This window comes from Spermophilus citellus (genome assembly GCF_964194105.1).
Source record: "Spermophilus citellus genome assembly, chromosome: 6".
NCBI lineage: Eukaryota > Metazoa > Chordata > Mammalia > Rodentia > Sciuridae > Spermophilus > Spermophilus citellus.
Window position 1 is genome coordinate 128960880 of NC_138187.1, and position 13569 is coordinate 128974448.

Sequence of the window (13569 nt, forward strand, 5' to 3'; positions counted from 1 at the left end):
ATCGGTGCAGGCAATTCAGTTTTTTGAAAGTAGTATATCTGCCCACCTCCTGGTGAAGCCAATGGTGATTGTTTTTCTGTACATTCTAAAATTTATTCAAAAATTTTAGTGTAAAATCTCCAGAATCACCTCCTTCCTTCTATTAATGAGCAATAAGATGAACAATTTCCTCCACCATAAATAGTTTCATCCACTCTTGTTTTTTTTTTTTAATTTTTTTTAGTTGCAGCTGGACACAGTACCTTTATTTATTTAACTTTATGTGGTGCTGAGGATTGAACCCAGGGCCTCACATGTGCTAGGCAAGCACTCTACCACTGAGCCACAACCCCAGCCTCCATTCACTTTTTTATATCATATTTTTGATATATAATGTTCAAAGGGTGAAAATTACACTTCACAAGGCATTTAAACATTGAGAAGAAATGAAGATCCTAATAAGAGAAAGTCTGAAGCCAGGTGTGATGGCGCAGGCCTGTAATCTCAGCAGCTTGGGAGGCTGAGACAGGAGGATAAAGAGTTCAAAGCCAGCCTCAGCAAAAGCAAGGCACTAAGCAACTCAGTGAGACCCTGTCTGTAAGTAAAATACAAAATAGGGCTGGGGATGTGGCTCAGTGGTCAAGTGCCCCTAATTCAATCTCGGGTACTGAGATAAGGAGGAGGTCTGTGGTGCCACGGAAGCTCATGATACATCCTCTTGCTCAGAAAAAAAAAAAAAAAAGCAAAGAGGGGGAATCAAGTTTGCTACAGTAGACTGTTGACTTGCCAGTAAATTTTAATTAAGTTGTTTTGTAGGCCGCTTTGATAAATTTTTTATTTGGGCCCAGAGCACAATGTGAGATGAGAAACTACACAGCTCACTCTACAAAGTGAAGCAATTGTGTCAGGGGAAAGAAAAGGCCTAATGACCCCAGGATCCGACAAGGGAAATGAGATCTGTGCAGGGAGAGCATGGTGGGCTGGAACAGCATGTCAATCAATGAGACCACACAGAGAAGGCGACTGTAGAGGAGGCCCTCTCTGCCCTGCCCCTGTGCCCTTGGCCTACCCTGGAGGTCACTGCATATAGCCATGGGCACCACTGGCTATCAGTGCCTCTGCCTGAGGGTAATCCCTGTCCCCAGAGCCTGCTTTGCTGGTGCACAGTGTGAGTCCCCTGTGCCTGTGGGTCAGGGCTGCTGGAGCAGCTCTTCACCAGTCAGGGAGGGAAACACCCAGGTCCTCAAGATCAGGAGGGCAAGTTGCCATGGATGCACACACTCCCTGAGGGCTGACAGCATGAGTGAGCCTCTGTTAGCAACAGCAGCAGCCCCCTCCATAGTGGTTTCTTGTTACCTTTCCGTCTTTCCCTGCTATCCAGTCACTCAGGTGCTTTCTAGAGCCACCTTCCAAAGAAACTAGTGGCCCACCAATTATTGTCTCAGGAAAACCCAAAGATGAACATCAAAGGCATTCCTGTAGCCTTGTAGGTGGTGGCTCTTAAGATCATGGGTTGATACCTTCCATGGTGGGTGGGATTCTCTAGCCCTTCAAGCCACAACGTCACATCTGAAGTTCAGTGAAGCCTGTGAAACCATGGCTCCCTTTTACTATGCTTGGGGGAATTAAATCAAAGAGACTAATGATCTCCAGATTTCTGCATAAAGGAGAGAAGAGGTAGCAGGAGGTGCTGGCACAGGAAGGCAAAAGAGACTTCAGAGACAGCAAGAGGCCAAGGGAGTGATGCCTGAAAGAAATACAAGTCTCCAGGGTACCCAGAGACATGAAGGAGGTTGGCACCGGGTTGAGGTTTCTCCTCATGTGTGCAAAGGTTGCTCAAGAATACATTTTAATATTAAGGCAAGTGGTGACCAAATAGAATGGAAGATTTGGGAATAGGAGGTGGCTGACCTGTGGGCTTCACACCTATCTGTCCTTTGGAGTTCCCTCCCTGGGGTGGGAAGAAGGAGGTCAGACCCAGATTCAAATCCCCATTATGGAAGTTGAGATGTGGTGGGAGTGAAAGAGGTGGCGTGAGTTCAAGGAGGTATGACTCTCTAAAGTGGGGAGGAGTGGACAGGGGTTAGGGTGCGTTGACATTCAATCTGTGTCCTGGAGGCCTGAGGGATGAGCACATGTGGAACTGTGGAGTCCAGGGTCACCTAGGTGTGACCTCAATTACATACTTCTTAGGTCTACACAGTAAATAAAAACATTAAGCTATGTAATGGGATTGTTTGGGATAATTATTTGTTGGGATCTTAAATGACCACAAAGATAAAGTAGTTCTGATATATGAATATTTAATTTCTTGAATATTGGTGTCAAAGACATAGTAGGATTGCTAAACTGAAGTGATTCACATTGAATTGACAGGCAGCAAGCCAGTCAGCCATCTTTTTTCTATTTATTTTGGGAAAATTACAGCGGTGTCTCCAGCATAGATTGTCTTGCTTTGTATCTCTGTAATTCCAGTAGTTCTGTCTCCAGAGACAGCTTATACATTTCCAGGGCCACTTTCACATCCTCTGGGCTTGGGAGACGCTGCATGAGTTTTCTGCCAGAAAGTACTTGCTCGCAGCCTTCAGGGACCTCCTGAAAGAGACAGAGATGGTGGGCGTGGTAAAGAATCATCTCACCAAACCATGAGGAGATACATCCTGATGGTCAGAACCAAGACAATCCCAGACTGGTGGTAGAGCAGGGAAAACCAGAAATTGTGTTGGGGCCCACCAAAGTCTTCCCAGAAAACACAGGTACATTCTGAGATTGCTGCCCAGAAAAAAGGGGCAGAGGCTATTTCTGCTGACCATCCAGAAGGAGAACAATAGTATATTGTGTGGTCTCTAGAAAGTCCATAGGAATGGAGTCAGTACTCTTGGGTCCATGAGCCCTGCTCTCTATGGGGTTTAGTGTTTCCCATTCTCAAGGACTGGAAAACTTACCTCTCCTAAATGTGCTTCAAGGAAAAAACAAAGAGCTTTTTGAATGACTCAGAAAGGAATCCTGAAAAGCCAGATATTAGCATTACTGGCTGGGAGAGAGCTTGGTGGGGGCCACCATTTCTATAGTTCCACAGCACAGAATTTCCTTGAATTGTGCCACTTACCCACTCACACTCAGGCACCTCTGGGTGCCAGGTTCTGTTTTGTGAGCAGGTGATCCTTGGGCTACCCACCACTCGAAAGCCAGAGTCACACTGGATGGTGACACTTTCCATTTCAAGAAACTGATTCTTATCCACAGACAGCTTCCCATTTTCAATCCCTGGTTTCAAACAAAGAGCTATAATGGAAACACATTTTTAGGCAATCTGTAAATCTAAGAAAAAAAGATATAATAATAACAATGGTAGACAATAATAAGAATGAACTTTGTTTAGGTGCTAATTGTTCTATCTTTTTTCCATTTTTGTAACAATGATATTATTGTTATTAAGCATGGCTACCTATCAGATTCAGGTTAAGTATCTTATGTGACTGTCTCATTTAGGTCTCACAATAACCCTATGAAATGAGTACTGTTATATTTCCATTTTTATCTAGGAGAAAGTTGAGATACAGAGAGGGTAAGAAACTTGCCCTAGGTCATAGAGATTTTTAATAAAGGGATGGAAGATAAATAAATGTATTTGACCTCAGGTTCTTAACTATCAAAGTAACTCTCCCTCACAGCCTATGTTTCAAATTTCCCCTCTTGCTTCTTATTCCATGTGCAATGGAGACAATGCTGGCCAATAAGTGATGCTTGTGGATGCAAATCTTCATGCCTGCAAAAGTCAGACTTGATGGTCACTCCTCACATATACACCTACATCATAGCAGGTGGTATCCTTAACATAATGGAAATATCTATCACTTCATGAAATTTGGAATTATTCCAGGAGAGCCTACATTCATGTTTGAACAAGTTTCCTTGAAGATTTTTCCCAGGACCACAGGTACACTCGCATACAAAGTGATACTTCTGAAATCAGGAAATATATAAGAGAAACCAAGAGCAAGAGCCATCTCGAGGTTCAACTTTGTGACTTGGAGAAAGAAGTGGAGGGGAGGCATATTTGTGTAGGTTCTTTGTGCTTCGTGCATGGTGTAACATATGCATATATTATTTTAAATCAAATCAAATGTTTTCATAGCTGCCTCTCATAGGAAAGACTTTCATCTTGATTGTCTCACGACAGTTCCACCAGCATTTGTCATGGGCTGAGGAGAGAGCTTAGTTACCTTTACACTGAGGGGCTTCAGGTGACCACTGAGAAGAACTGCAGGAGAGTTTTGCTGGTCCAACCAGTCGGTATCCTTTATCACATTCATACGCAATCTCATATTTGAAGAAATTGTATGAAATAACTCGTTTGTGACGTCCGTGGGCAATGCTAGGTGGAAAATTGCAACCTGATGATGAGACATGAAAGTGAGAGAGTGTGAATTTCTAGAATGTGCAAAACAGCACATCCCAGGGTTTGTGTAGTTCCTAGAAGGCTTCACTTTGTCCTTCCAACTTCCCCACCTATAAGATCACTTGGCCAAACCAGTACACTTGTGCTGCCCTCCTGTAAGCCTCAGGCTGAGGAACTAGCAAGGTTAGAGCTGTGAGCCCTAAGGCTCCCTTTTGTTCAGTTGGTTCATGTATCTACCCAACTTCACCTTGTTTAGGAACCATTTTTAGCATGAAGACTGGATTCAGCCCTAAGTCATATCCTACCAGGGGCATGGTTAATCTGTTTCAGGATAAAGGTAAAGGTGCTCATCCATGAGAAACTGTAAAGATGTTAAATCAATCCACAATGCCTGAGTCCTGGTTGCCCAATCAAAGCTGACCATGCACCTCCACCAAGAAGATACTGGCTTTTAAAGGAGAGCTCATAAGAGGAATAAAAATGGCAACCTGCACATTGGAATAATAAAGAAGACAAGGTGCAGAGCACCTCTCTGAAAGGGACCACTGTCAGGAGCCACAAACACTGCATGAGAAAGCTAAGAAAACAGAGGAATAGGAATGTCAGGTGAAGTACTTTGTAAGATTCCCTCTTAGAGTTGAAACCAAGTAACGATTGTTTCAGAAGTATAAATTTAGTAGAAACAAAAATTTAAAAACATTTTCCAGCACATTAATATTTAGAAAAAGCTTTCCTGGACTTTCTCATAGATACTTCAACCTTAAAGATCACTATTTTTATAGGTGTCTTTTTCCTAGGTTAATTGATTCATCTAGCTGTTGGTCCCAAGTATGTCATCAAATTCCCAAATCTCTAACTGTGCTCAAATCTTCTCTCCTACCTAGATGCCATTCTTCTTTCTTTCTCTGCCCCTCAAGGCCCATTTGTTCTATGAAGGGTTCTCTAACTTCTCCAGTAAACAGTCATCATTTATTTCTCCGAGCTTCTACAGCAGTTATTAGGAAGAGATTACATATTGTATCCAACGACTTATTACATCTCATATCCAACTACAGGGAGAACAGGGAATATGTGTCCAGTCTCTGTATATCTTTGTTCTTGACATTGAAGGTCCAAAATAAGTGCGCACCTATGTACCAGTCTCAGGTTCACAAATGGAATTTCCTAAACATCAAATGAAACACATTCAATAGAAAAAGCCTTTTTTTCTGAATTAATACAAAAAATATTTCTGTAATTCATCCACATAAGTCTGTTCAGCACTCAACAAGACATACCCTTGTCATAATGTAAGAAAATAAGAAATGACCACATGAATAGTAAAACCACAATATGGGTCCAAAGACAAGGGTGGCCAGCAAGAAAAGTGGAAGGAAGGAAGGAAGGAAGGAAGGAAGGAAGGAAGGAAGGAAGGAAGGAAGGAAGGAAGGAAGGAAGGAAGGAGAAATAATGCACAAAGGGAGAAAAGATAAGATAACATTTCCTAGAAGAGTCTGGAAGTATATTCTGAGGTTTAGATAAAACCGCTTAAATGGGTGAGATATAGCAGGTATTCATGCCAAGGTAGTAGTCTAAGCAAAGGCTTAGAGACCACAGAAAGTTGGTATTGGTGCAAGAAAAGGAAGCAAGCTCAGAAACCAGATGGACACTGATTTGGGGATAACTTACACTGATTTGGGTTAAGGGCTATGGACCAGGATAAGGTGGCATATTGAGGGAGTGGAAGGGTGAAGGATAAATGCAGAGAAACCTCAAGCATCACGCCACTCTGTGACCTGTTGGATGTATTCTGCCTTCCCTGACTTAGTAAGGAAGAGGAGTGCTGGAAGGTCAAGGGGTTGTTGCTCAGGGAAGACCATGAGGGTTAGACTGGATAAGGGCTTTGGGAGAATAGCAGATTCGGCTGTCTGAATTCCCAAGACAGCAGAATCATCCAGGGTAAAGGAATTATTTTACCTAACCTTAATTTTCCCTTAAAACAAAATTTATTTGGTTGTAAAAATCTTTCAAAGTAAAATACTCTTATGCCATCCTTAGGAAAATAGCTCTGAAGTCACTCTGTGATATTAGAAAAGTTCAAAGTCTGGACAACATAGAATCGTTCTGGAGCCCTAGAAATCCTGACAAATTGTCTCTATGACAAAGAGACACAAAAAGACTCCAAAGGCTTGGCATTTAATTTTTGCATCATCAGAATTGGAGAATACCCTCTATTACTTGAATATGAATGGTAGTCTCCATAGGAACCAACACAGCTATTGATGCAATGTTTTCTTCTCTGTTGGGTGAGTTTGAAATCCAATATAAAATGATCTACTTTAAATGCTGTGATAGATAGCATTAGGGGTATGTATGTAAATATTTTTAATATTCTTAGTAATTTTTTCTCTTAAAAAGAAATATCAGAAAAATAAGAAATACTACTTTTTCTTGTCATACTTCTGTTTATAAATGAAAACAATTACATGTATTTATAACCAGTTCTATCCTAGTGGGACCTGTAGGTCCTCATAAACCCTTTCAGTATTTATCAGTTAGGGACAATTCTTCTCTAAATTATAACTCAATACCCCACACTTAAACAATATAATCAGTTTATGCAATGCCTTGTAATTTTACTCTAGCAAATGAACTCATTATTTATAATAACTTAAAATTTTACTTTCTCAATGATGAATATGTTCTGCACAATCCTTAATGTAAAAGAAGTAGAGCCTACAGAAGAAATACTTCTATATGTATGAGTATTCATTTAAATATCATACGTTTACATAAAAATTATTTTTTTCTGCTAGATCATTTCCTCAAGGATTTGTAAGCTTTTCAAGTAATTATAGCCTATATTGAAAGGAATAACACTATTTAAATGCATTTCTTGATATTGTACTTCATTGTATTTATCCAAAATTGTACTGATTTAGAGCCATTTGGTTAATTCTTAATCAGAATTCTCTAGATATTGATTTAAACTATCTGCTCTTTCTCCCAGTTCTGTACTCACCACACAGGACAGGTGGGCACCACAATAGAGACAGGACCCCAAGGAGCCATAGTGCTGAAAAAATTCTCTGGAATTTAGAGGGCATTATACAGAAACTCAGAGGCAGAGCACCGGGGCTCAGCGTTCTCAGATGCCCTGAATCAGGCTAAAGTTGAAGCTCTAAACCACTAGCACATTGGCGCCTGAGTCAAGGAACTAAGTCCTGGCAAGGTCACAACAGTGAGTCACTGAAGAGGAGGGGCAGAATTGAGAAGACCAGGTACAAGACGGAACCCGATCCAAGCCATCCACTTGAGGGCTCTCTGGGATTCTGTAGCAATTTATACTCACACCCCCAAGATTTTCTCCCCTGGCAATATGAGCACTCATTGAGTTGTTATTTCCACATGTACCTCATTTCTCTCAAGGTAGTCGAGGCAGGGTGTGTGAGGCAGGTTCCTCAGGGAGGAGGCTGAGATGCTGAGGGAGACATGTTCTGCACCATTTCCTGTAGGTGTCAGCTCTTCAGTTGTGTGTGAATTCCCAGTAGAAAAATGGGATACAAAAAGGTTCATAGCTAAGTGTGGCCCCTAAACATTTCACAGCCTAATTAGATTAGAGAATGCATACAAATTTAAAATTATGAAAAGGCAAAAGTTCAGTAAAAACAATTATTCTCTCAATAAGTATGTGTTTCCTGAAGTACTATTGCACCAAATTAATCAGCCTAGTTGGAAGGTAAAGGGAAATTTCTGAGAGTCAGATAAAGCATGCATGGAAAAGTAAAGAGAGTATGGGGCATAATTAATGGAGAAAGTTTCATGACCATTTTAAGAAATTTTCAGTAGTGCTGGGTCAGAGGGAAGAACTTTCCATACCAGACTTATTCTTCTGGTAAAAGTATAAAGAGAGTTGTAGAAGACATATTTGTTAACCCAAAGTCTTAGTTCATTAATAACAATTTGTGTTAAAGCTGGTCTATTAAAGAGCTACCTGGGTCTTATGCCCAGATTATTTTAGTCGCCATGAAGCAGGAGAGGGAGTTATCAACCTGCATTTCATGTTTTGCTCTTTGAACATGCTATAGATATTGGTTACTTGGAAATACACAGATATTTATCCTGAGATGATGGTGAACACTAGAAAATGACCGACAATGACCTTGACACCAAGTTGACCTGTCATGAGTGCAAAAGGGATATAACAACCAAATGCTTAGCTCTCAGAAATAAAGAGGAACATTCCCCATAAGTAAATGACTGGACTCCTCAGGAATATTGGTGACCATGCAAATAAATTTCAAACTGTCTAGAGAGAAAGAAAAGCAATTAAACACATCATGTGGTTTTATAAGGAAGAACTAAAATAAATAAGAGTATGTCAGAGAAAAAAATGACATTTAAATAATTGTACAGAAAATCATTTTAAAAACACAGCTTTTGCTTATTAATCATGTTCTAAACTTACTAAATTATTGCACTTAATTTCTTAAAACAATATTATAGCATCGGAATTACTAGTCACATTTTACAGATGAGGAAACTAATTCAGAATGACTAAGTACACTTCCTAATATCTTTTTCAACAATGGCTAGGTCAGATTCTAAGTCTGGATCAAGTCCTAAATTCTTTCCAGTATGAAAAACTGATTTTCACTGAATCAGACTACAAAGGTTTCTTTTATGTGACCCTGAGCCGGTCACTTACGAGAGTATATTCCTAGGAACATTCTGCTTCTAGTATGATGGGAAAGACTGTAGACTGTCTGCTCTGTCAGGAAACCCAAACCACATAACATCTATCAGGAACCGTGTGGCATAACCAGCAGTCCCAATAACTCAGGCCCTAGTATCCCCATAAATTAAAGAGGGGTTTGAGACTAAAATGATCGTTATGACATATTTACTTCAGAAATTCCTGCTCTGATACTTGAGTTGGAAACCTCCACAAAAGAAATAATAATAATAATAATAATAATAATAATAATAATAATAATAATGTTTTTTTTTCTTAAAGTTCAGAAGGACAGGAATGGGGTTAAGATCTTGAGGGATGAAACGCTCTTCCAATAGCCCAACTCACCATAAAGGATCATATCAGGACCATCTAAGTAAGCAAAAGATATCAATGGAAAAGGTGCTGCTTTTTGCTCTAGTCTGCCATCAAGCAGTTCTTGAAATGACTTGAATTCAAGAAATTTATCTGAGAGGTAATCCCAGAAAGCACCATTAAAAGAAAAGGGGTGAAAAAATGGAAGAGCAGAAAAATGAATGCGGTTTGGTAAGTTGCCTTTGCAGGAACTTATTGCTCAGGTAACCTCAGGCAGATAGTGTAAAAATGCCACTGAGATATCCTTCCTGCTGGAAAAAAGAGCATGTATTTTAATCTGCCCAAATCCATTATGGCATCACATCCAAGGAGGCTGGTCAATCAGCTGATATCATGGCAGAGAGTGATTTGCCTTTGTAGAAGGAGGTTTTAGTCTGGATTTGAGGCCAGGCTTCTTCCAGACATGCCATCTGTGAGCTTACTAAATGTCTGTTCCCTGTCATGGTAGAATACACAGCATTGCCTTTGATGAAGAAATTCACTTGACAAAAGCAAAAAGAAAGTCAATGAACAGGTGTTCAGGAGCTTCACTGGTCTTACCTGCTATCCCATACCACAGAAGGAACTGATGTCACATAAGGGCAGATGTCACATAAAGATAGAGATGGCTGTGGAGCCCTGGGGACTCTAGTCCACTGTTTGTAGAGTTTTCCAACTCAGATATCAGACCTGCTAGTGAGTCAGCCCATCTCTAGAAGATTCCAGTCCCAAGTTTTGATAGAGCAAAGTTATCACCCACCAGATGCTGCTCACGTTTCATTTATGAATAAAGTAATAATGTTACTATTTTAAGTTGTAGGTTTGGGATTTATTATACAGCAACAAATAACATGAAAGCATTCTCTCCATGACCTGAAAAATGTTTTTGATCAATAGATGCAGAAGAAGCATTTGATAAATCTCAACACAAGCTCATGAGAAAAGAAAAATCCTTTGAAAATTATAAATGGAAGGGAACTTCTGCAATCTTATTAAGAGTTTCTACAAAGTACCTATAATAGACATCCTACATAAAGGTAAACGAGTAAAAGATTTCCTCATGAGATCAATAATAAGACAAGGGCTACTACGATCACCAAGTCTATTTCATATGGAACTGTAGGTTCTATCCATGGGAATAGAGTACCAATTGATAGGGAGAGCTAAACAGACAGACACATAGAAAGAAAGAGAAATGAATGGCAGAAATGGATTCTTGGTTGGCACCCATTTTCTTTCAGAGCTTGATATATGTTGTTCCAGGATCTTCTAGCTTTCAGGGTCTGTTTGAAAAATCTGTACATGACCTAATTGGTTTCCTCCTCTCTCATGGTTTTTAATATTCTCTCCTTATTCTGTATGTTAAGCATTTCATTATAATGTGCCTTGGTGTGGATCTGTTTTTGTATATTTGGTGTCCTGTAAGCCATTGAAATTTGGTTTTCCAATTCATTCTTCATGTCTGGAAATTTTTCTGATATTATTTCATTGAATAGATTGTTCATTCCTTTGGTTTAGAACTCTATGTCTTCCTCTATCCCAATAGCTCTTAAATTTGGTCTTTTTATGCTATCCCATACTTCTGGAATGTTCTGCTCATGGTGTCTTACCATCTTCACTGTGTGGTCCACATTCTTTTCAAGATTATATACTTTGTCTTCATTGTCTAAGGTCCTGTCTTCCAAGTGGTCTAATCTGTTGGTGATGCTTTCAATTGAACTTTTAATTTGGTTTATTGTTTCTTTCATTTCAAGGATTTCTGTGTTTTTTTTTTTGTTAGAGCCTCTATCTCCCTATTGAAGTAACCTTTTGCTTTCTCTATTTGTTTATGTAGCTCTTTATCAAAATGATCTTTTGCTGCCTGTATTTGCCCTCTTATATCATCCTTTAATTCACAGAACATTTTAATTATGTACATCCTGAACTCTTTTTCTATCACTTCTTCTGCTGTGTTGGCCATGGATTCTAATAATGTGGTATCTTAATTTGTTTGGGACACTTTTCTCCCTTGTCTTTTCTGTCCTTCTAGCACTGTGGATCTGAGGCATTACTATTTTTACCCTATAGACTTATAGTGTCCCTGTAGGTTTCCAATACCTCTCCTTTGAGGTATAAGATAATGTTAACAGATCCAAATATAAACAATATACAACCTTAAAAACAATTATTTGCTATTAAGATGTTTACACTTTGGTTACCATGTACGGAAATGGTGAATTTAATATTACCTATAATATACTCAGTAGGTTTATAAAAGGGTTTTCAGTTTCTGATGGTGGATGAAGAACTGGGGGTGAGATGTGGGATGTTATGCTGAGGAGATAGGAGGTGAGGATATAGAGTTATTATATCCCTGGAAGTGTGGAAGAAAAATCTAAAGAAAAAAAGTTAATAGCAGGAGAATCGACAGGAAGTAATTTTGGGTAGACAAGTAAGTGGGAAGACAGTAGAGTACATAAAACAAACACCCATATATCTTAAGGCTTGGGCACCTAGTAGTCCTGTGTGGGCCAGTAGTTGGGAGACTTAATCTCACACTGAGGCCTAGAGCCCTGCATGGGCACAGTGGCCGTGATTCCTGCACAGGAGCAGAAATATCACTTACAGAGAAACAATATTCTCACTGCTTGAGTACCAGATCTTGAAGTGACACAGAATGCTGCCTTCCACTGGCCCGCCATCTTCAGCATTGTGGCATTTGTATAGCTAACCAAATTAATCAAGGATTGACAATGCAGAATCAAGTAACAAAACCCCAATATATGTCCTCAATTGACTTATGACAAAGTGACTCCACAGAGCAATGACAATGGAAGGCCAAATCAATTGCATATTTGTATGGAAGAAATGAATCTTGGTCCTTTGCTTCATACCATAGTAATTCCAGGTAGACCACAGACTGAAATGCAAAAGTAAAATTATGAAATAATCCTAAAAGAAAACATGGGTAAATGTATGTGTTACATTTGAGTAAGTATATATTCTTTAATAGAATCCACCAGAAAATATTAATCAAAGGGGAAACACTTGGCATTTTATACAGCATTAAAACTGGGAATTCATGTTTTTAAAACATGCATTATAAAAGTCGTATTGAAGTTAAAAGGCATGCCATAGAATTGTCAAAGGAATTTGCAATGCACATATCACAAAGGAATTTAATCTAGACTGTATTAAAATTATGACAACTTTTTGAGTGATACAGATGCTGCACAAGAAAAATGTAGAAGATTTGAACTAGAAATCCACAGCAAAGGAATCTCTAAACAGTCAAAGAATCTATGAAATATCATTCAACCTCACTTGTCATGGTGGAAGAACAAATTTAAAATACTGTTTGAAAACACTTCACATCCAACAGGACTTCTAAGGAAGGAAAAGCATGAACAACAGCAAGTGTTGCATAGAATGTTCACTTTCTGCTTGTGCCATGACACACGACTGAATCAGTCAGAGTCACTCCAGGTGAATTGGGCTATCGAGGAAAAACCACACAGACACAGAAAATACCTTTTTGGAGTGCAGTGATGGCTCCTCTGCCTCAGCTCCCAAAAGGGAGGCAAGAAATGCAGGCAAGAGAGAGAGAGAGAGAGAAAGAGAGCACACCCCGAACCCTGTTTCGGTTTTTTTTTTTTTTTTTTTTTTACTGGGAAGAGCTGTTCAATAGAACATTCCATCCAAATAGGACAAAGGGTCCGTTTTGGAGGGTGGAGTCTTGCTTGGTGATGTCTTGTGGTTAGCAGCTTGACTGACATCTTGGAAAGTCACACCCATCTCAGGTGCTGTGTGGGGATCCTAGGCTGAGTGAGCAAAAAGGATACATATGTCGCACAGCCCAATCAGAGCAGCAAGGTCAGTCCAGTCCCCTCTTGTGCTCAAATGCATATAGCTCTCACACACAGCCCATGGATGGCTCGCGAAATGCATGTGTGAGTGCAGTTTCCTGGAACCACTTTGCAATGTGCTGAACACATGCGTACACCACACCCCTTATGACCCAACCAGTTCATCCTTTATGTATGTAAATATATATGTTCAACAAAAGACATGTACAAAAATTTTCATAGAAGCACTATTAATAATATCCAAAACAACCCCCCAAATAACCCAAATGTCTATC

General features: G+C 39.6%; 1 protein-coding gene across 1 annotated transcript in view; it reads right to left on the reverse strand.

The window, feature by feature from the left end:
• Nucleotides 1–2265: 2265 nt before the first annotated feature.
• Nucleotides 2266–13569, reverse strand: part of LOC308651295 (zona pellucida sperm-binding protein 3 receptor-like) — a gene marked incomplete at its 5' end in the record, with an annotated part of 40521 nt that continues 29217 nt past the window's right edge. Inside the window, 3 exons of the mRNA XM_081298213.1 lie at nt 2266–2574; nt 3089–3264; nt 4206–4376. Coding sequence (XP_081154339.1) covers nt 2401–2574; nt 3089–3264; nt 4206–4376 — 521 coding nt within the window. The 3' untranslated portion in view covers nt 2266–2400. The remainder of the gene's footprint in view (nt 2575–3088; nt 3265–4205; nt 4377–13569) is intronic.